This window comes from Branchiostoma lanceolatum, chromosome 8, assembly GCF_035083965.1.
Source record: "Branchiostoma lanceolatum isolate klBraLanc5 chromosome 8, klBraLanc5.hap2, whole genome shotgun sequence".
Classification (NCBI taxonomy): domain Eukaryota; kingdom Metazoa; phylum Chordata; class Leptocardii; order Amphioxiformes; family Branchiostomatidae; genus Branchiostoma; species Branchiostoma lanceolatum.
In genome coordinates, this window is record NC_089729.1 from 2,888,975 (window position 1) to 2,913,247 (window position 24,273).

Consider the following 24,273-nt stretch of genomic DNA (forward strand, 5'->3'; position numbering starts at 1 on the left):
TGTCCCAATACATAACACTGACTCTCGAGGCAGTAGCTAATATTAAATAGTCAACAGATAGGGACAAATAGATAGGAAATGGAAATTTACACATTAATAGCTTGTTGTTTGATTATTTATTTATTTTTTCAACCAAGGGAAATAATGTCGCCAACTATCTGGGTTTTGCAAAAGCTGCTAAACACGATCGCCATGCTATCAATATTACAAAATGTTTCTCTCCCCCCATCACCCCCCCCCCCCTGTCTCGGACAAAATACTGTATAAGCGCGCACGAACACAACCCTTCTCAAGCACATAACATATACCTACACTCATACAGAGAGAGAGAGAAAGACAGAAAGCAGAAAGGCGATGTGTTGAGGCACATCTGAGCGATTTCCATATATGGGGCCATTTCGGAGCAAATCACTTTTCCCATGTACATGTCAACCCATCCTGACGATGAAACGGTTCGTCCCTGCCCCTCCCTCCAGTCGCCGCCATTAACGCACGTTCCCTCGCCGTTAGATGGTGAGGTTGTTCCGGCGTAGTGCTGAAACTACAGTGGTTGTGCATTTGGCAGCACCGCTGCGGCCCAGTCGGGAAATCTTCGCATTCCGAAACACACCCGGGCAGGAGCATGTGAGGCCGGTCGCCGTGGAGCAGGCATAATTGTTTTATCCGTGGACGGGCGCCGTTTGGGAGGGTCCGGGACTCGCGCAGAGCTGATCGGGATGCAGGCGGCGACTCCGGATATCTGAGGCGGCACCGCGAGCAGAGGCAGGCGGGCAGCAGAGGGGCGTGGAACTCCGGGAACCGACTGATCTGCAGGTGAGAGAGGGGAGATGCCGAGAACAGGTGCGCAGGTCTGCTGAGGTGGAACGGGAGGAGGAGGAGGAACCTGCGGGAGCCCATGCGTGCAGCTGCCGAGCGTTCATCCTAGAGGCCCCGGTGTGACGAGCGGGGGCCCCCTCAGGGCAGGGGGAGGCAGCGACGGCCGGAGGATTACAGCCACCGAGGGATCGTTCTCACGCTGCGTGAATTCCCGTAAAACTCGCACAATCACGCTGCGTGCATTCCAGGAAACTTCGGATCAAAGGCTATTTATAAAGCCGGGGCTCATCATGGCAGCCGACACTTGAATGGTCGTGATTTTCGCATATATCGATTCTGTTCCGAACGCAAATCACAGGAGTCGGCGCACATTCCGCGGCGCTGCCCCGAACCTTCCCGGACGTGTGAAAGGTGGGTTCAGCCGGGCGGTTTCACGGGACGCTAAAACTGTTCACGTGTGCAGGGTCCGGGTCAGAGGAGTTTACGGAAGCGGGCCCGCGGGGCAGGGGACGCGTTGGTGTGCTTCCCGGGTTTACAGGCCACACAAATATTACCGCTGTTTTAAGGAGGTCACCGTCAAAATCGGATATTTGCTGCGGAGTAACGATCGGTGGAGAAATACGCGAGAGGTCGAGCAATCTTAACCCCAACAGGTATTGCTGCGGTACAGGTGCGGGGAAAAGACTGCCAGTTCATAGCAAACTTTCCTGTCAAAAAACAAAGTGTGGATGTTGTGGATTCGAATAATTTCCGTGAGTAAAAAATCATTTTTTACCTGCTTCAATACCTCTTGGGGTTTAGCAGAATTTCATCAAGAATATCAAGCCCCCCGTTTTAGGTTCTTTTGAGTTACAGATTGTTTCTCTTTTTAGTCTGAGAAACATGTGACTTATTTGCGAGATCCAAACATTTTCATGGTGTAAACAAGCTAGATTGTACATTTTGGCTCATTATTCATAGATCAGGACCCCAAGCTTGTACACCCAGGTTCCCAGACTTGTAGACCCAGGTTTCCAGCCCATGGACCCTGGTTGTCAAATTGTCTATCCAGGATCTCTGGGTAAACACAACCTTGAAGTCTTCCAGCGTGACTAACTTGTTCAGATCTCTAAGCGCCTCCGAGCGGACTTAATTTGCGGCAGAAACGTTCGCTTGGCTCTCCGTCGCCGGCGGCTGCGTCAGGAAGGACGCTGATATCAAAGTCGCGAAGCTTCCTTTGAGTAAACCGCCTCTGCAGAGACGGTAGGAGATCAAACAGCGCGCCGCGTGGAGCCGAACCCGTCGTTCTGCCGGCCCTGATAACGCAGAGCCGCGGCTACAGCCGGGCGCTGCAGCGGCACGAACCTTCCGCTCCGTGCGGCCGCGCAGTTCCACGAGGCCGCCCGTGAGATCCTCCCGTTCATTCACGTGCGATGTGCGCCCCAAGGGGCACATTACTCCGCACGTGATCCGGGCGCGTCCATTCCACACGCAGGGAGGGAAGGGTCGATCCCCTCTCTTCTTTACAACACACCACAGAGGAGGCTGATTACTCGTCTTTGAAAAGTATCAATGGGCTCTCGGTCCCAAGAGCGAGGAAAGTGACGACTGAATTGTTCGAGGAAATATCACGCAGACAGGACTAGCTGGAATCTGCACTTTGGAATCCGTGGGCAGGCAAAGACAAAGTCAAGTCTCCACGTGCTCCTACAGGGCTCGGGAAAGAGCTCGTGGCTCCTTCACGTTGGAGAGTCGTTGATACAGACACAGACACGGTAACGAGTACTTCACTGCTTGTAAGCTGCTGCCGTCTACAGCTGCAGGGTTTTTATGCAAAGCGCGTCTGTCGCACGTTTATCTCCGGACCCCGTCTGCTTGTCGCAGTGTTCATCTCCCGGCCAGACTCGAGGGCTGCGAAGTTTCGCCCTGTCGTGACGCGTCATCCGCGCGTCATCTCGTCACCAGTGCGTCTCCGCAGCCAATCACGGCCTAACGTTAATCCGCGCAGGAAGGAAGCCGCGTCTGTCCTCCCGCGCACCACGCTTCTGAGTGCCACACATTCTGCGAGAGCTGAGTAGAAGTGCCCCCCTCCCCACCTGTGCCCCCATCCCCCCGCCGCCATGTCCTCGCACCTCGTGGACGAATGCGCCGCGCCGCCCAAGAACTGTTTCCGGCTGGTGGTGCTGGGAACGGCGCGCGTCGGCAAGACCGCCATCGTCTCCCGCTTCCTCTTCAACCAGTACGACGACCAGTACACGCCGACCATCGAGGACTTCCACCGCAAGATGTACCGGATCCGCGGGGAGGTGTACCGCCTGGACATCCTGGACACGTCCGGCGTCCACCCCTTCCCCGCCATGCGCCGACTCAGCTTCCTCACAGGTGGGTGCTCGCTTGTTATCTCCATGAAAAATGGAGATATTGTTTTTGGCGTGTCTGTGTGTCTGTGTGTGTTTCCGGACTATTGTAGTCAGCATAACTCAAGAACCTCTGGGTGGATTAGGATGATATTTGGTATGTGGGCGGGTGTTGTGAATCCGAAATTCAAGGTAGATTTTGGGCCCCCTGGTATGTGACCTTGATACTGCAGCAGAACTTCAATTTTTGTATATTTTGACCTAGACATGCTGTGGTCTTGATTTTTGGGTGTCAGATAGCTTGTGATGTAATAAAGAAGTGGTGTAGGTTTGGCCTCCCTAGCAGCTTGTTTGTTGGTTGGTTTGTTTGCTTATTTACAGATGGGTTCTTTTTTTTCCAAAATACTTTGTTTCAATATACAATTCATAAAATGTACAAAATGTATATACAATATATTACATGATGGTTAGGTATATCAGCTCACCCCATTTTTCCGTTGCTTTTGTGCGGGACAGTTTATATTCCTTTGTTAGCACATTTTTAAAGTTGCTGTAGAAAATTGGAAAACAGTCTATCTCATTATACCAGTCTTTTTCTTTATATTTTACCAAAGACTTGAAGATAGAGTATAAGGCTAGTGAAATCATGTGATCCCCTCCTTTGTACATCGGGTGAATTCTTTGTAGGCCCAGATGGGTTCTTAATTGTTTACTTGTTTGTTTACACAAATGGTCCCTCAGATTATCCGCGATCTGCATTTTCCAGCTCCAGAATATGTCGTCTGCACATTTCGGCCAACATTGATTTTGACTAGACACAGATATAGTTACGTCATATCTTACAATTATGGGCTGAATATCAATCTGACTTAACTGGCACGCTGATGCCAAAATCGTTACACTCGTGCCTAAATTGTCACACCGATTTCGAAACCGCTACACTGATGCCCGAATCGGTGTACTCATGCCTAAAGAATCGTTATACTCATGCCTAAACCACTACACTGCACCGGTGCCTTAACTGTCAGACGTACTCACACCAATATTGAAGCCGTTACACTGATGCCCAAATCGTTACAGAAAACAGCTACACTGATCTCCTAAAGCGTGATATTGATACATCGCTACATTGATGCTATTGCACCCCCTGTCTTTGCAACATTATTTTTAGAGTTAATTCTTAACAAGGTACTCGAGGACGCCGAGTCGTCTTAATTGCTCATTTAGGTCTGCTGCGCTGCGCCTCCGGGGTAAGTTCCAGCGATGTCGTGGTACATAGAACTGCTCTCTTAAGAACATCGATAAATGTTAGACATCCAGGTCATAATAAATGAAACCTTTATTTCACATTTTTGCCACACTGGGCTATGTACAGGTCGCAACAAAACACATTGAACAGAAACAGTTATAGATACGAAATAAAACTATCATTAGATAAATCCAACTTCTCCTCGCTTGTCAGTTATAGTAGAGATAGAAAACAGATCTGTTTCTCGATGGAATGATTGTCTACTTGCATTAGGAAAATGAATCTTTCTACAGTACGTATGAAATAGGGAAATAGGTTTTGTACAAGCCTATACAGTTAATTCCAGCGAAGCATTAGACACAGAAGTAATGGCATTTATACAGTAGGTACATCTGTACCTGTATAGCCGGTATAAACTACATGTAACCGCCACTGGTTTTATTACACTGAACGACCTGTTACATCTAACCTTTGCACATCTAACTACTTAAAGCTGTTTAATGCTATCCAGTGAGGATACCCCCCCCCCCCCCCCCTACTGTAATAGTGGTATCGAGTTCCACACTTCGGTAGTTATAGGACAAAAAACGATTTTGGGCAGATGACCATCACCCCACTCCCGGACTTTTGGCCCTCCAACCCTTCTTAAGTCTGAAACCACCGGTCTTATGTCCCGCTTCCGGACTTTTGGCCCTCGAACCCTTCTTAAGTCTGAAACAACCGGTCTAACTGCGTTGCGGACATTAACCTTGAAGTATTGAACCACTCAGAAATGTATTGTCTGTCCACCTGAAGTATTGACCGCTTTACAACAGCAGGGATCACATTTCACTTTCCCTGCCAGGCAGGCCCCATTCAGGCCTGATGTAGGTTAACACCGGGGATCAATACAAAACCTACTCTAAATGCGCATCAAGATTCGCGTGAACTTACTTACTTAGACTTAGATCCTCCCGTGCCAGGTGGCACATCGGGCAGCAAGCTTCCTCCATTCTGGGACTTCTGCTCCTTTCATGGTAATCCGTGTAAACTACATACAGAATAAAGGTAACCTATAATAAAAATAATAATGACTGGTTTATTTGCAACAACACGTGCTTACACATACCATTGCAGCCTTTCCTGGCTGAATTGGGGTATGAGCCAAAACATTTCTTAAAATGGATCCAATAGCTCGTACAGTTTTTACAATAACACAACACTACGTTCAAGTATTAACTAAATGTCAATCAGTGCGTCCCCCACACCAAAGTATACTCACAAGACTGTGGATGCAATACCAGGAAATACTTATGCGGGCATCGGATGCCAAATGAATACTTGGCATTCAAACTCGCATGATGTATAGATATAGAAGAAGAACTTTATTGCGCGACTATTGTAGCAGGTACAAAGTATGGCAGTAAACATAGAACAAGACATAAGTATGAAATAAAACTATTCATTACAACAAAACGACTATCTTAGGTTTTACCAAGGAGCCTTGGTTTTACATGATTCAAGTTGGGCTAATTTTTAGTATCACTATTTTTTCTAATAGCGAAACAATATTTTACATATTTGCCTATTTTAACACTGTATGAGCTGTTGCATCTAAATATATAGTCAAATCTATCTGTGGCATAGAGTGTCTTAAAATCTGGAGCACTTGAATTATGAGAGGTGAATAACTCATCGCGTAGAGCATCATATTTAGTGAATTCCATAATGAAGTGAAACTCATCTTCAATTCAATTTGGACAGAATGGGCAAAACCTTTGGTCGGGAGCTACATTAAAGTATCTACCTGTTTCTATATACGCGATGAACCGGTAGCGTTCCCGGGTAGCGTGTTCAGTGGTTAGCGACCACCTCTGGAACTAGAATCTGTGCGTTTGATCCGGGCTGTTTCGCTCACCCGACATGCACGCTACTGGAAAGGTTTGCAGTCCTTAGGGCGGGGCGTTCAGTCGTGGTCCACTGTTCATTGTGCTTGTCGAAAAGAGCTAGGGGAATTTTCCAGGTACAATGAACCTGTAAATACTGTATATAACGTTAGCGTCTGTCTTCCTGTCACGACCAGTGGAGGATTATAATTAGCCCATCTGTTCATTGAGTTCGTTTGATCAATTGAGCTAAACTGGTTCGAGATCACTTTCCTTTCCCTTGAGTGCTTGTGGAAAAGAGCTAGGGGCAATTTCCCCCGTACAATGAACCTTTATACAAATACTGTACATGGTGTCTGTCTTCTCTGTCACGACCAGTGGAAGATTAGCTCTTCAGTGAGCTTAACTAGATCGATATCACATCAAAGAAAGGCCGCTGGGATCTGAGAAGAAGGCAGAAAAGGTGTGGTGAGCCGCATATCATTCCCAGCCAGGGGAAAAGGTACGAATGGTTTTGTCACCACTTAAGTAGTCTATTGTTACAATAATGTCAACCACAGTTCACTGTCACATATATGTTCTCCTATATCACTACAGTGGTGTGATGTCCCTGTGGTGTAGTGGTCTGCGCTTCTGTTACTTTCCACATCTGGTTCTGATTACTTGGAACAAGAAGGCCCGAGTTGAACTCCCGGGTAGGACACCTCTGGACAAGAGGCGCATTGAGTCATACCAAAGACTTTGTAAAAATGGTACATACTTCTGAAACAGTATGGAAGTTAAACACACTCCACTGCCAGTGGACTAGCCCCCTGCTGCAGTGATTGCACCACAGTGTGGCACAGGGCTATGAAACGGAGATGGGCGCCACCCTATACACCTTATGGTTTGGGAGGATTTTAACTTTAACTAATATCACTACAGGTTGCCTGCAATTAGCCCTCATGATCAGGTATGAACTAACTATAAACTTTCTGTCAGATATATTCTAGACGTTAAACATACTGATTTCAGTGTGTCCGCGCTGCCTGGTATCAAGGAGGATTAAACCTCCTTGCTGGTATATATATATATACAGCGCAGGAAGCCGGTTTCCGTCAGTAATGAACCGGAAATTGCTACAACGAGTCGCGCCTTGCTTTCAACAGTCATTTGGTCGTCGTGACTGCATCTTCCGTCTTTTCCCTTTCATGAGTCTTCTCGAGAAAAACGCGCGTTTTCCCGTCGTGATTGGTGAATGGAATACAACACGGGAGGGTGAAAATGTTTCTAACCTTTAGCACGTTGAAGTAGCCGTTTGACACTCCATTCTCTATTGGTGCAGAGTTAAGCATCAGGGAGAAGGTTAAAGGGACCCAGTACATCTTATTCATGGTGCCCAAACGACGCACAAAGAGGTCAATGGGTAGGTAAGGTAAGGTGAGGCACATCTTAACCTTTGGCACACTGAAGTAGCCATTTGGCACACCATTCTCTATTGGGTACCGAGTTAGGCAGCAGGGAGAAGGTTAAAATCACCTAAATATCGCGTTGAATGGAAGAGTTGGACGACAAAGGCCAACTTTACTTCAAGACAAGACAAAATTACAAGGACTCTCATGCGATCTATAAACGCACAATTGTAAGTAAAGAAGTTCGATTTTAAATCTCCTTGGTACAACCAGTCACAAAGTTTATTGCACATACATGGCCGAGGGTTTGTACATTACAAGTACAAACGAAACATATAGTAATGATAAATACAATCAAAATAAGGGCTACATCCAAGCTATGCTACATTCTAAAATGTGCATGGCACTAGTTTTCTTGGGTTTGACTTCTTCTGAACACTATGGCTTATCATATGGGGTTTAACTTCGATTCCTTAAGACGTGATAAGACGTCTTGGAAAGAGAGGCTATTCAAATTCAGACCTAACCGGTTTTCCGATACCCCGGGGCAACCTGGGTAATTGCCATTCCACGGTTGCTTGGGACACAATGAAATGAACTTTCGCAGTAAAATATCGTTTCTGCCTCCCGGCTAGAATCAATGTTGTCTACACAGAGGAGAGATGAAAATGGGCGGCTGAGGAAAACTAAATGGCTTCATTACACACCAGTTTAGCCCAGATACATTGGATATGAAGTCTTTTCAGAAGTCATTTGCCACCGATATGAAAATGCCTTACCCCCGGGGCAACCTGGGGAATTCCCATTCCACGGTTGCTTGGGACACAATGAAATGAACTTTGTCTGTAAAAATACTAAAATATCGTTTCTGCCTCCCGGCTAGAATCAATGGGGTCTACACAGAGGAGAGATGAAAACGGGCGGCTGAGGAAAACTAAATTAAATGGCTTCATTACACACCAGTTAAGCCCAGCTACATTTTACATGAAGTCTTTTCAGAAGTCATTTGCCACCAATATGAAAATGCCTTTCAGAAAAGCTGTTTTTAATGTCCTTCAACCGTCTGAGAAACAAAAGACTGAGTTTGCACGTGGATCTGTTAGACTATTCGAAAAGGCTGTTTAAATTTGCATAATTCCCAATTCTGCATGTTTCGGCGGTGTTGAGAAAAGGAATCTAATGCTCAAGTTAAAAAGTGAATATCAAATTGACACAACAGAAGCGCGGGGAAGTATAACCGTGTAGAACCATATAAGGTGTTGTGGGAAATACCTGCATTTATAGTTGTGTGTACAATTTCTAGTATCCAGTATCTAGTGTCATGTTGTTACTGTAACACGAAATGGCCTCGGATCCCGGCAGATACGTACAGGGATTCCTCCGGAGATATTCCAAAGCCCGTGCGGATTTAGTCGGATCAGTTAGTTACGTTGGATCCGTCAGTATCCGTTAGTATCCACCAAAGATACAAAAAAATCCCTGTACGTATCCGCCGGGATCCGAGGCCATTTCGTGCGGTGAATTGGTTTTATTACCTTCGCCGAGAAGGTTATGTTTTAGTCAGCATTCGCGTGTGTGTATGTCCTCCCATCAGTCTGTGCGCACGATAACAAGAATGCTGGGATAGGTTGTCTTGATATTTGGCAAGTGGTTAGGTCTTCTTAAGACCTCGAAATGATTAGATATTGGACCCCCTAGCTAGCGGCTTGCTATGGTACTGCAGCCGTACTTCCGGTTTAGATATCTTGTGTTGTGTTCATACTATTCGACTAGTTTCTCCTGTAGCCAGCGGGTTCAGTTTACAGAGTCACGACATTACCCCTGCTTCGTTCACCGATTACGTGAAAGTTTTAGCGCGGCCAGCGGCAGGGGAGTCTCTCAGTCCGGGTCACAAGACCGGGGAATTAGAGCCGTTTGTCGCTGGACTCATCTGTGCCGAACGTAATCGCCGCCATTAGGCAGCATCAGGTGAACTCCCAGGCTTGAGGATATCTTTGCGGAAACTGTTGGAGCTTGAAGGCGCGGTAAAATCATAAGACCACATAAGATACAGGCATAAGATTGAAATGCTAACACAGGAGTCATAAAGGTGGTAGATCACATTGATCAATGCTTAAAACGATAGATTTTGACATTCTAGTTCATTGGTAGATGGGGAAAACTTTAAAAGCTAGAAAGAAAAGAGCTTCCGTCAACCGTTTGGGCCGAAATGTTACCATTTCGGGCTTCTTTCAGATCGTGCATTGTACATGTGATCTTGTATAAAATCAGAACAAAATGAAGGTTTTCCTACATTCCCAACACTGAGTACTTAGTTTGTGGATCACCATGTGTTAGTAAAAGATAAGCAGGTGAGGATAGTCCCATAGCCCTTTTGAGCGATTTATTGTCCCCTGTGTTCAGGGTACAGTATTGGAATGCGGAGCCCAACTCCTTCTACTGCCTTTTGCCTCTCTAACCGAAGTCAGGGACCCATTTTTACCCCTGGGTGGAGTGAGGAACGTCGTGTAAAGTGCCTGTCCCAAGGGCAGAACATCGGTGGCATGTCAGGGGATTCGAGCCCAGGGCCTCTTGGTTCTGGGCCAAACGCCCTAACCATTACGCCAACACACCCCATGTCTCAGTATGTAGTTCAATATTTGCATTGAAGCCAGTGAATGAAGTCCTGCTGCTGAAGACCAAAATCGTCAATAACAGTGGTTCTTTCGCTACAACCCGAACATTTTGGTATGAGAAGATTTGCAGCTGAAATCACAGAATCATTTGTTATTCCTTAATTACTACACGGGAACATTTTTCTCTTAATCACCTGTCAAATCTGCGTTCGCCTTACCATTACCATCAAACACACCCGCGTTGGTTTCTCTCCTTCCGGCGGATAATCACACACGTGAGGAACGCGAACGCCGTTCTGACGGCTCCTGCGGGAACGCAATTATCCTGAAGCTGTCGTGTAGTCGTGAGTCTCCATACCACAACATAATGTTAACGCTTAAGAACGAATAACGTATCGTTATATGAAGATGGTGATCTTTACAAAATACAAGGAAGAAGGAAATGAAAGAGATTGCCTACCAACCGATCCTATTTTTCTCAGAACCGCAATCAAAAACACACAATTTTTTACCTTCGCGATCGGCCAAAATGTAAAAACAAACAAACAAGACAAACAGAAAGGAAATAAAAGGGAATCCCTACCAACCGAGCCTTATTTTCAGGACTGCAATCAAAAACACATTTTTTCTTTCCTAGGCGAACGGCCAAAATGTAAAAACAAACAAACAAACAAGACAGAAGGAAGGTAGGAAAGAAATATAAGAGAATCGCTACGGACCGACCTTAATTTCTTTTCAAAACCGTGATCAGAAACACATTTTTCCCTCGGCGCGAGGAAAACTCCACGGAAACAGATATCCCACCTATAATTAGATACGTTATCATATCGATCGCAGCTCGTTTCTCGTTTTTCAGCCATTAGCTGCTTAATAGAATTCATCATGGGGCAACAGCTCTCTTGACCCACTTCTGGTGTTCTGTGTCGTGATGTTTACGTCGAGATTTTCTTTTAGTCTTGTCTTCTCCTGTTTTGTCGAAAATCATTAGTGCCTATTCACACTTATGCGACTGTTGAAGTACATATGAGTTGCGTATTGATGAAGGTTAGACATCCAGGTAGTAAGATACGCCAAAAATAATTACTCAAGCAACTGACGAGTGTCAGTCACTGACGAAAGACAGCGGATACTGTCTGAAACGTCTGACTGTTTCCAAATTTTATCCAGTTGCTTGAGTAACTATTTTTGGCGAGGTGCGTATTGACTTTCTTTTTATAAAAGTCAAGTTTGCGGTTGAAGAAGTCATTTAATTCTTCGGTTCGATAACCAGGATGCACAACGGTGGGTCAAAATAGAAACAACTTCTTCCCCGTAAACTTTACCGTAATCGAAAAATTTTCATACGCAAGTCATTCGGACTTCAATATACGTACAAATGTGAACGGGCCCATATGTCAAATATGCATCGTCAATGTTGGATAAATAATATATCAGAAGAGATTTGGTCACAAAAACGTTGAGAAAACTACACAAATAAAAATGAAATCGATGAATGTGCAATCAGACATGACACAATATCATCCGTCACTCAGATACCGACTATTTGTCTGCCTATTTCCCCAGTCCACAGGGCCGGCGACCTCGCTGCGACTGTGGTGCGACCTAAAATTCGACAAAGAGCTCAAAAAATTTCATAGATATAAAAAAACGACATTTTAACGCTCTCTGTGTTTTGTTGCCTTTTCAGCCATACTTTTACATTTTGCATGATATTCCAATTCTGAAGTCAATGATGACAGACGGCGGATGCTGTCTGAAACATCTGTTTTCTAATATCATACCCAGTTGCTTGAGTAACTGTTTTTGGTGTATGAAGTCAAGGGTTACACAAATCCACTTAGGTCGTAGCGAGGTCGCAGCGCGATCGCCGAGTAGTGGAATTGGGGCCTTAACTGCCAAGTCGTCCTTCAAAAGATTCTCCGATTGCAGCAGCAGCGGTGGTCATTGTAATATAGATATATTGCTGCCGAATATCGCTTTGTCGTATTTTTATCTTCCGTGTACAATGAATTATTTATCCGGTGGCACGACTGTGTTATTGCAGTGAGCGTTCCCGCGCCGTCTGCATGGATGACTGACCGAGAACCGCGACAATCCACCATTTTTGTAAACTAGGTTTTATAACTTAACATTTGAATACCTAAAATACTGATACGATGCCGAAAATTTATTTTGTAGTTCCTCTTCTTTTCCAGTTGTTTCATAAGCATTTATGGTTCAATTTCAATTTGTTCTTTCGTTAATTTTGCTTAGTTTTGATTATGTATAATTTTGTAAAAATTCCCATTGTCTAGTTTAGGGGAGGCCCATGAAAAGTCACCTAGGCGTCTGCCCCCCCCCCCCCCTGCATGTTTTCTTTTTGCCCTGTTTATCTTTTTATAATTGTACATATATGCGAATAAACAATAAGCAAGCAAATAAGCAAAATTAGAGTGCATCACCGCGATCTTAATAACTACTGACGTGTCAAAATTCAAGCAAATACATCAAAAGGATCTTGAGTTACAGCTGCAAACGCAGGAACCCAGACGATTACAGTACCCCCGTAGGAGGTTAACCTCCTTCACGGAGGTAAGAATTGCGTGTTCCTTAACATCCCTGCCTGAGTCAATTCTGATCTTTGTTCTTGCGACACCATAAAAAAAAATGCCAAACCTACAAAGCTGATGCAATGTACTCGAGTTTTGTTTTTCTAATATAGAATTATTAATCAACTTATCTTCAGTCTTGATTAACATTGATAATGGCATACTATATATATATCATAATGCGAAACATGTCATGTCATTTTCTTATGTATCGAGTAACGATGTTAGATTAGTACACTAGTATAAATACCGTAGTTGTTAATATCCCATGTTATATGCCATACATTGTACCTGATGCAATTCATGTGCAATAAACTTGACTTTACTCGACTATAACATGTGGGGGGGTGTAAACAGGGCCAGCATCGCATGCTCGGACCCCATTAAAGAGTTCAAAGTAAATAGACCGTGGAGGATCCTGATTTATTGTTGTATAAAAGCTCTGATTGTTGCGCGATTTTGTCGGCTGCGCTTGAGAAAGGGCAGCCCCGACTGGGTTATTATTTATTCATGCCCGACATGAATAGAAAACTGCCGGGCGACACGACACTTACTAATGGGGTCTGCTGGGACCTAGATGCGGACTCACAAATGCCAGTTAAAGGGTAAAAGGGCTCGATCTGCAGACCTGTCATAAACAAGAATGGAAACCATGTCAGCAGCTGTCTCCGAGTGAATTCACTGTACGCTGTGAAAATAGTGTCGTATGTTTCAAGGCCAGATGTTGTTTTTTTACCTTTGCCTAGAAGGTTATGTTTTCGTCAGCGTTCGTGTGTGTGTCCTTCCTTCCTTCCTTCCTTCCTTCCTTCCTTCCTTCCTTCCTTCCTTCCTTCCTTCCTTCCTTCCTTCCTTCCTTCCTTCCTTCCTTCCTTCCTTCCTTCCTTCCTTCCATCCATCTGTGAACACGACAACTCAAGAAGGCCTGGATGGATTGTCTTGACACTTGGTAAATGGATAGGTCTTCTTGAGACCTCGAAAAGATTATTCTATATTTCATTACTCACAAAGCATCAAAAATACAAAAATGACAACACAAAGTGGCGACTGACTCGAGTTAAATGATGATGCTGATAAATGGTCTATAAAACATATTAATCATTTTCAGCCTCTGGGCTGAATTGTGGATTCATGACAAGTGTTTTCAAAACTCGCTCTAAAGACACATATATCATTAATTATATATACAACTTATATCCAGAATTGTAAAATTTAATTAACTATGGCGGCACGGTTACTACTCAGACTAGCAGTTAAGCCTTTTCACATCAGTTACTTCATTACTTCACCTCTGAGCTTGCCATAAACAAGGAGGTTATATATAAACTCATTGCCATAAACAATAGATAGAAACAAGAGAACAGGTTCGGACTGTGGGCCCTTTGCTTTCTAAAAGGTTCTCTATCTTTTGTGGCAGGACTCGTACGATATAATCAGTAATGTCATTGACAATAGAAAAATCAGAACTTACAGCATCTCAGAACACGTCTGAGCACTATGCATTGTAAAATGGGTATTGCATTTGTTTTATTGCAGAACTTGTAAGATATGATCAGAGATGGCATGGTTTTGTTCTCAGGGGTTGTCTCTGACACTTTCTATTATCTACAGAATGTTTGCCGTGACTAGCATGCAAAAGGCAACCAAAGCAATATTAGGGACAAAAAAATTAGAAATAAAAAGATGCTGAAATCTTTATTGTAGTGGCATTTACTAACACTGTCTAGAACATTTGTGTAATAACTTCATCCTTTGAGCATTATAAAACCGTGCAAAAACATGCCATGCAATGATCCCCTTAGTTTCGTGAGCCTACAAAAACCCCGGCGACGATTTTCAGTGAGTTCTCACATTACAACGAAGTCATATTTTTTGCATCATGGACGTCACTATACATTGTGATAGTATTGTTTGAACTAATCATGTATAGAAATACTAAATAAATTGACTTTCAAAATCCGATTTTTGGGCCCTAATATTGCTTAGGTTGCCTTTAAAGTCCGCACAAGATGGTGCATAGCGCGGCTCCCATCTCCGTTTCAATAGCCCTTGGACCACACAGCGTTGTGCAATCACTACTGCAAGGGGCTAGCCTACTGGTAGTGATGTGTATTCAACTACAACACGTATATTCCCAAATGCTGAGTGCTAAACAGAGGTTCTAAACAAAACAAAACCAACTTTGATTTCAATGGTGAGTGAATGCTGTTAACACAGAAAATGAGGAACGTTGGAATGTCCAGGGCTAGCCGTCCTGTTTTTTTATCAGATTTTGAATCACAGCTTTCCACTACAGTTGCCGTATTCTGAACGCCGTAATAAGAAACACAGAAGAAAACCGCAAACCTCGTGATTCTGATTCTGATAAACCGTCCATGCGGCTGGACACATCTACTGGACACGGACCGATAACAGAAGTGAACCCGGAAACCGTCCGGTCCCTGAACCAGGACACCAAGATTCTGCATCTAACCAGTTGGACATGGAAAAATTTAGTATTTACTTTACTTTATTCATTCTTCATACTGTCAGAACGTCGCGGTCCTGAATAAACATGCGTGGTTAGTGACTAATGGCAGGAGAGCCTGAAGACCCTCCTGGGATAGCCACGGTTGCAAATCACGTTTAGATGGGAACATATGAAGCATTTTCTAAAACCAAACAGTATAAGTCAGAATAAAACGTCCGTGGTCCTGAATACACACGCGCAGTTAGTAACCAATGCCTGAAAAACCCATTGGGGTAGCCAAGACTGGGAATCATGTTTAGATTTATTCATCTATCTGTATCTAATGGCAAGTGAACTACACAGATTCACAGGCAGTATATAGCTGATCTTCAAGATTCGATAATTATAGGGACAAACACATATACATGAAGTTAGGTATAACTAGATTCTAATATAATTCAACTAAATTGGCATGTTTAGATCAGAACATGTAAAGCATTTTTCTAAACCAGCGGTGTAAGAAGCCAAGCAGACAGTCGCGAACAGACAACTTGTTTTAGTTAACTTTCCTTCTTTCTTCTTTGCTCCTGTACCTCTTTAGCCCTTAGCAACAAAATACACGCTAACAACAGCAACAACAACAACAACAATAAAAGAAACAGCTAGACAAATAAGATGAAATGATATAAGACAACAGCAGAGACAGTAGTTCAGACAATGACGAATTAAGTTACAGAGGTCGACTTTTGCTAATGTCTCATGTCTAAGGCTCTTTGAAGACATTTCCCGCGCTGCCTGATGAGGAACCTCCGGTGCCGCGGATTCTGACGGATGGCGGGGGAGATGGACCGGAGAGCCGGCCTGCCCCGGGCGGGGGATGACTGATGGACCCCCGCTGCCAGATGAGCCGTGTGATCATACCTCTCATCACCATCTCATCACAATTTCTCCTCTACACTCTCCGCATCCGTCCTGCATCTCTCTCAGCACCATCTCATCAGTATCTCATCCCCATCTCATCAGTATCTCATCATCATCTCTCCTCTACACTCTCCGCATCCGTGCTGTAAGAGCGTTTGTCACCTTCGCGGTTGGGACAGCAGCTTATTATTATTTTTGCCAAGAGGGTTACGTTTTAGGTGCCGCTTCTGTGTCTGTCTGTCTGTCTGTCTGTCTGTCTGTCTGTCTGTGGACAGCATAACTCGAGAAGCGGTAGATCCTGATGATATTCTAAGGGTCTGGAAAACGTTTGATACTGGGCCCCCTAGCAGCTTTCTAAGGTACTGCAGTGGACCTTTCAGATTTGATATCTCGTGTTCTGCACATGCTGTGGTCGTGATGTTTTAGCACTTGGCGGGTAGCTCTTGGGGCGCAACGGAAGTGGTGTAGATTTGGGCTCCATGGTTTCTTTTGTCACAAGAATCATTGCCATTCTCAAATGCCTCTCAGGAATGGAAGGCGTCTTCACTGATGTCAGAACGTACTTGAGCTGATGAACAAGTGCTTTACTCCCTTATGTCGCGGGGGTCACCGAAGCCATCACCAGGAAGATCAGGAAAACAGGGGTGGCTGTCCATAGTACACCCCACACCACCATTAGGAGGCTCCTGGTCGCTCCTAAGGATAAGGATAAACCGGACGACACATGCGGCGTAGTATATCATCTCACATGCGAAGACTGTGATGCTCAGTATGTGGGGGAGACGGAAAGGGCCCTTAAAAAGAGGATTTCAGAACACAAGCGAGATTCCTCTCCGGTTGCACAACACATGCAGACTTATAAACACCAGCCAACGAAGAAGGTCAACATCTTGGACAGAGAAAGCAGATGGTTTGAACGGGGAGTCAAGGAAGCCGTGCACATCAGGTCCCGCTCTCCGTCCCTCAACCGTGATCAAGGACGCCACAGACTCCCTCCAATCTACAACTCTCTCGTCCAGTCACGTGACCTGGGTGACCTTTGACACCTCGGTCACGTGACAACTCTCTTAGCTGAAGAAAGATGGCGGATGCCATCTGAAAGCTTCTAGTAGCTCAATTTTAGTCGTGAGTACTTGTTTAAAAATCCTTTATTCAAAGTGCTTTACAATGTTGTACGATAGTGGATATTCTTTAAAAGTCACTTTCCAAACATCACCAAGGTCTCACCATGATCTTTCAGGTGATTTTTCAATAATGACAAGAAGTTTTGGTGGGTTGCCCTTCTGTCTCCGTCCTGTCGAAATGGGTTACAGCATTGCCTCCCTGATGGATACAAATATGGCAGCGTCCGTTTTTCATTAGGTTTACATTTTCGGTCGGTCATCGATTTCCCCGTGGTCTCCATCCCGTGGAAATGAGACCCATTGTCACAGCATCGCCGATATGACGGATGCAAGTTTGGTAGCGTACGTTTCTCATCAGCTCGACATTCCTCCACATCCAAGAATCCCACCTGGTCACAGCATCGCCACAGCATTGCCACAGCATCGCCGACATGACGGATGCAAGTTTGGTAGCGTACGTTTCTCATCAGCTCGACATTCCTCCACATCCAAGAATCCCACCTGGTCACAGCATCGCCACAGCATTGCCACAGCATCGCCGACATGACGGATGCAAGATTGGTAGCGTACGTTTCTCATCAGCTCGACATTCCTCCACATCCAAGAATCCCACCTGGTCACAGCATCGCCACAGCATTGCCACAGCATCGCCGACATGACGGATGCAAGTTTGGTAGCGTACGTTTCTCATCAGCTCGACATTCCTCCACATCCAAGAATCCCACCTGTTCACAGCATCGCCACAGCATTGCCACATGCACAGCATCGCCGACATGACGGATGCAAGTTTGGTAGCGTACGTTTCTCATCAGCTCGACATTCCTCCACATCCAAGAATCCCACCTGGTCACAGCATCGCCACAGCATTGCCACAGCATCGCCGACATGACGGATGCAAGTTTGGTAGCGTACGTTTCTCATCAGCTCGACATTCCTCCACATCCAAGAATCCCACCTGGTCACAGCATCGCCACAGCATTGCCACAGCATCGCCGACATGACGGATGCAAGTTTGGTAGCGTACGTTTCTCATCAGCTCGACATTCCTCCACATCCAAGAATCCCACCTGGTCACAGCATCGCCACAGCATTGCCACAGCATCGCCGACATGACGGATGCAAGATTGGTAGCGTACGTTTCTCATCAGCTCGACATTCCTCCACATCCAAGAATCCCACCTGTTCACAGCATCGCCACAGCATTGCCACATGCACAGCATCGCCGACATGACGGATGCAAGTTTGGTAGCGTACGTTTCTCATCAGCTCGACATTCCTCCACATCCAAGAATCCCACCTGGTCACAGCATCGCCACAGCATTGCCACAGCATCGCCGACATGACGGATGCAAGATTGGTAGCGTACGTTTCTCATCAGCTCGACATTCCTCCACATCCAAGAATCCCACCTGGTCACAGCATCGCCACAGCATTGCCACAGCATCGCCGACATGACGGATGCAAGTTTGGTAGCGTACGTTTCTCATCAGCTCGACATTCCTCCACATCCAAGAATCCCACCTGGTCCCCTCAGGGGAGCTGTCCATCTGTCCGGGCAGACTCGGATGCAGAGTAAGTGTGATGGAGCATGATGGATCGGCCATGCGCATGAGATAACTATCCCACCTTTCGACCGTCCTTCCAAGTCTTCCACCAGAAAAAAAACGATTCCATTATAAAATTCTAATCATCATAAGTAAGCATTAAAATGTTCATCTTTTCAATAGGAAAACTCATGTAGTCTCCAAGCAGACCCAACGGTTGCAAAGACCGTATCTAACTGGCAGAAGGAGTTTTTATAGCGTGCCTGACAACTTCCCTGGCTGACTGGAGCTTCTCTGGCTAGCTTGTACGATTTTAGAACCGTGGAGATCTGCTTGAAGATTTAACTCATGCACGTTCATTGACTCGATGGCCAGGTTACTATTGCATTGATGTTCACGTGCGCATCTGCTCCTAGATTAAATCAAACTCCTTTGTCTGCCTAATCTTAAGATAAGAACCCGTTACCGTGCGTTAATATAATAACAGTGTTAAAACTTCTGTCGTCTCAAAAATTCATTACCGACTATTTCCTTGTCTCTAGCTGAATCTCCGCCCTGTCTTCTTCCAGCCATTACTGACCCCAGATAACCTCGCGCCAATTAGGCCTAACGATGTTAATTTTATGGATGGCATCGTCCGGAGCTTCCGAATGTGACACGAGAGATCAAATGTCTGATTTTGCAAGTGAAATTCCTTGGCTTGGCTCCAAGATGTCCAAACCGTAAAGGGTAAAGAATGCTACTTTAATGAAAGAACTATCTATTATACCGCAGTTCGTGGTGGATCATACGGAAATTTGAAGCCACGGATGTTCCTTGGTCTCTTCTTCCTTTGCCGGAATAAGAGACAGTCTGGTCGGTACATTTTTCATCATGCACAATTATTTTTTCGCCTCAAATCCAGTGTGTAACTTCCACCGTAGGTCACCTCTCCCCCTGGCAACACTTGAAGCTGTGACCTTTTTTCAATGATCCAGTCAGATGAGTTTCCAAAAGGATCTAAAAGTATCCGTCATAGTAATTGCAGCTGTCAACTGCGCAGGATTGGGCTTTACGCAATCATCAGCCGTCAGGGGGGGGGGTGAATCCGCGATATGAAATCACCCTTGATGTGTCTAGCAGCTTCACCTCACTCAAGGAAGTGTTTGGCTCTTCTGTCTGTGTGTCTGCCTGTGTCTCTGTCTGTGTGTCTGTCTGTGAATCCCAAACAGACTTGTGGAATTCCTTCACGACTATGACTGCCCTTGTATCTAATTTGTAATTACTGAGGATAAAGTCAAGACTTCAATCCAGGTAATACTATGCATATGATCTCAGTTAGCTCATTGAACTGGATAGATTTTTTTTTCAAGTTTGCCACATGTGGATGTCTTACAAAGCCTGACACACGTAGGCGTTGTTTGTTCAAAATGTGACCTTTAAATTCTAAGTCAACAACCCCAGCCACAGGACCACCTTGCCTCCAAGACAATTGTTCCTATTGAGCTTGTCTGAGACAATAAGTCTTCTTCTCCCCCTTCAAGTTACGCTCCAACCTGAATAGGTTGAGGACTCTGGTACTGTGGGGGGAGGGGTACTGTTTTGAAGGGTTTGTCGCTAATTTGATATTTCTGTATTGTTTAGTTTTTGTTAAACCCGAAAACTGTGCGGCTCCCCCTCCCATGCATTTCCTTTCATCCTGTAAAACTCCATCTCAGACGATTCCCGGTTATGCCCTGACAGACGCGATCTGACGCAGCAGACATGCATTGCTTATTGTATCAAGCTTATCGAATAGAATTTCAGCTTATTCAATTATCACTGGACGAACTGAGCCAAAATCGTCCTAAAGCCAAAGATCCATGAATGAGAGTCACTCGATGGAGAGAGAGAGTGACGTTCGGAGGATTCCAGTTGCAGGACGGGAGACAGAATAACATCCGAGGTAGCTGGAAATTACATTATTGTACGCTTGATATAGGGCCATGCATTGATCCTGGTCGCTTGTCCATTTCAAAAGATGTAGAGGGATCCAAAACCTTACTCACACATCGTACACAAAGCAGGTCTACTATTCTTCATTAACTTTAGCTTCTTTTTATCTCAAAAGCATTTCTTAAAATAGCCACTTGATCCACTTGTCACAATTTCTGTACATTGTTTCATGTTGTATTTAGCCCTTTGGGCAAGAACTTGCAAAAAGACTTATTGTTCATTAAACTCGGTCAAACCTGTACAAGTGACCACATTTACATAAGGACCACCTGGCCAATGTGAACACATTTTGGAGGCCCTTTAAAGACAATTGTATCCATTGACCGAAGCATTAGGAACCATGTCTCTAGTGACCATCTGTCCACATAAGACTAGATTTTATCGGTCCCTTGATGGTCTTCTTGGGCAGGTTTGACTTTTTTTAAGACCTCATCATCATCATCTCATCTGGTCGTGCCAGTGTCACTGCTGCTCATGGCCCTTCTCCTACGCCTCCATCCCTCCCTATCCTCCACTGCACTGGGCAGGTCTTCCAAAGCACAGTTGGCAGCAAGACACAGTTGATTAATGTAGGTCTTATGAATAAAAAGACTCTTTTTACACAACCAAGAGATTTATTCCACCGACGTTTCGGTGACAATCTGTCACCTTCTTCAAGGCAATTCTAACTGCTTCACATAGCAATGCAGCACATGCAATGATGAGATGCATTCCCAAACGCAAAGTATTTACATATGTACAATCACAGGGGATGACATCACTATTTCTTATGATTTGATGGATCTTTCGAAAATGTGTAGAGACTGTACTTTAAGTATCTTCTGCTTTTCTTTGTGTTTCAGCTTGATAAAAAAAACACTTCTTATAATGTAAGAAGATACAAAGGTTGAAATCTTCCTGTTAAGTTTTCAAAAAATGCACATGATCAACTCTTCAGGGAGTTGAGAGGTCACTGGAAACTATGAGCCGTACTTACTTCGCCACTCACGGAGACAGCAGGTCAGGGTACCGATTTCGCGATCTGCGCAAACCAATCTCTCTTCCCGCCACAAAGCGGCTCCGGAGTCCCCGCTAGAGTCCCTGTAGTAGTGAGATAAGCGTGGTAAATGTTAGTCTCATCGGCAGGCTCTGCGAGTCGGGCTTTCCTGGTGGCGCTGCTTCTATTGAGTCAATTACGGGACAGCGGATGCTGTTCGAAACGTCTGACTGTTTCAACTTTTTATCCTGTTGCTTGGGTAGCTATTTTTTGCTTATCTTAATACCTAGATGTCTAACCTTCATTACCATAGTTGCTTCCATCAACATAGTTGCCTCCATTGTACTCGGTGTCTTGTTTTCTGGCCTCGTACCAACCGAGTTACAATGAAAAGAGTGCGATAGAACTGATATCACTGTTTACTGCATCTTCGAAACGTTCTGCAGATGCATTCTGTCTAGATCTTTCTTCATCGATATATATATATGCACAAAAAGTGGGATTTACCAATGGTGGTAAATGCTGGTAAAGTCTGGTAATGTTTAATTTTAATGCCAATATGCAAACATTACCAGATTTTACCAGCATTTACCACCATTGTACTACAAGCTCTCTAAAACTGATTTGCCATCAGAAAATAGCCCTGATGCTGAGGCTAGGTAAATACCGAGCCATCACTCGGAAGGCGGAGAGAGGATTTACTATCCGAAGCTCACGTCTGATTGACACTGTGAAGTGCTAGGGCCCTGTCACACTTGTGCCGCGCAACTCACGCGCACTTGAATATACGCACAACTTGCGTGAGTTGCGCATTAACATTTTTTGCTTTAAGTAAGGTTTGGGGGGAAAAAAGTTGTTTTCAACTTTGACCCACCGTTGTGCAGCCTAGTGATCGAACCTAAGAAATCATTTATTCGGCTGCAAGCTTAACCAAATACTCAACTCATACGGACTTGTATATACGCACAAGTGTGACAGGGGCTTTAAGGCCCGAGTTCCATCTCCCACCCGACGGCGATGATGGCGACACCGCGTGTAATTGGACAGTAGGCCGGCGTGGTTATAAACCATCCATCTTCGGACCGCCAGAGAATCCGGTGTCAAGTCAAATTTCTGAGCTTGCGAAATACCTGAGATGTCAGCTACTGCACCTGAGCACGACAATTTTTGGGAGATTCCAGTATACGTGAGACGAGTACTCTAAGTGCAAAATATTCGTGGGACGTGGTGATTTTCAAGCATAAGTCTAACCCTAACCATAAACATAACTCTAACTCTAGCCCAAAACCCCTTCCCTAATCCTAATCATAACCCTAGCCCTAATTATAACCCTAATCCTACAGGTAAATCTTGCCTTGTCCCCATCGACCCCATCCCTAACTCTACACACACACGTGCAGTACCTGAGCTCTCGCGTATTTGGCAGCTCAAGGATTTGGCGTCACACCGGGCAGCGCCCAGGTTTCGAAGCGATGGGACGTCTGGCACGGATAAAACGGTTGTAAATGAAATTGCCGCGATCAGTTCGGCACTGATTCATCGTCTGTCCTATCCTGTAGAAAAGGTCGGGAGCGATGTTATTACTTTCAGACGTGCTGATTTTATTGTAGGACTTCCTGACCTCTGGTTTACCGCGGTACTTTTGTCTACAGGCTGCGCTTTATATTGAGAACGAACTTTCGAAAGCTTCTTTTCTAGAAGCTAGAACCATATCTTTATAGAATAGGCTTCCTTGTGATTGCTTTCCTGAAGGGAACAACTTAGAAAATATTTTAGTCAAAGATGAACAAACATCTGTCATTACAATCTAGTGACTGTAACCTTTGTTGTGGGGAATAAAAGTGAATTTCAAAAAAATCTTCCAGTCAAACTTCAGTTTCTCGGTTCCTTCGCGTTTGCTCTTTCCTGGTGGCGAGGATGCTACAATCAGCACTACTTGGCTAATTGGGCAGATTAGTTGTCTCATGTTAACGAAAGACATTTAAAAGTCTCTTCTCCTCCCTCGTAAACTAGTAATGCCTATACCGGGATGTATCGCCTTACATCATTGATAAAACGCCACCAAAGCGCTCCAAAGCGTCCCAAGGCGCCCCGCAATCTCCATCCTAATAGAGTCACCCGCATTCCGCTCGTGGCCCCGGCGCGTCGGCTCGGCGGCGTGATTCCGGGCGGCGGCATTGAGCGGCTGGAATTTGGTTTCGGCTGGATTTACTCCCAAACTGTCGATCTTCCGTGTGCAGAATAGCAGAGAAAGGATGGTGAAGACAGACACAGATTGTCGAAGCCAATGGAGGTGGTCTTTTATTCCAGCAAACTCATGATATGTGGCGTCGGTGTGGCGCAGCGGTTAGAGTGTTGGGCTCAGAAGCAATAGGTCCCGGGTTCGATACTCACCATGCCCCGGTGGTGTGCCCTTGGGAAAGGCACT

The 24,273-nt window shown here is 45.0% G+C and overlaps 1 protein-coding gene across 2 annotated transcripts in view; it reads left to right on the forward strand.

The window, feature by feature from the left end:
• Nucleotides 1-1,457: 1,457 nt before the first annotated feature.
• Nucleotides 1,458-24,273, forward strand: part of LOC136440177 (GTP-binding protein Rhes-like) — a 40,736-nt gene continuing 17,920 nt past the window's right edge. For both annotated transcript variants that reach the window (XR_010756634.1, XM_066436052.1), the window contains exon 1: nucleotides 1,458-3,177. Coding sequence is in view for 1 of the 2 variants with exons in the window: in XM_066436052.1 (XP_066292149.1) it covers nucleotides 2,916-3,177 (262 nt within the window). In the remaining variant the exon portion in view is untranslated. The remainder of the gene's footprint in view (nucleotides 3,178-24,273) is intronic.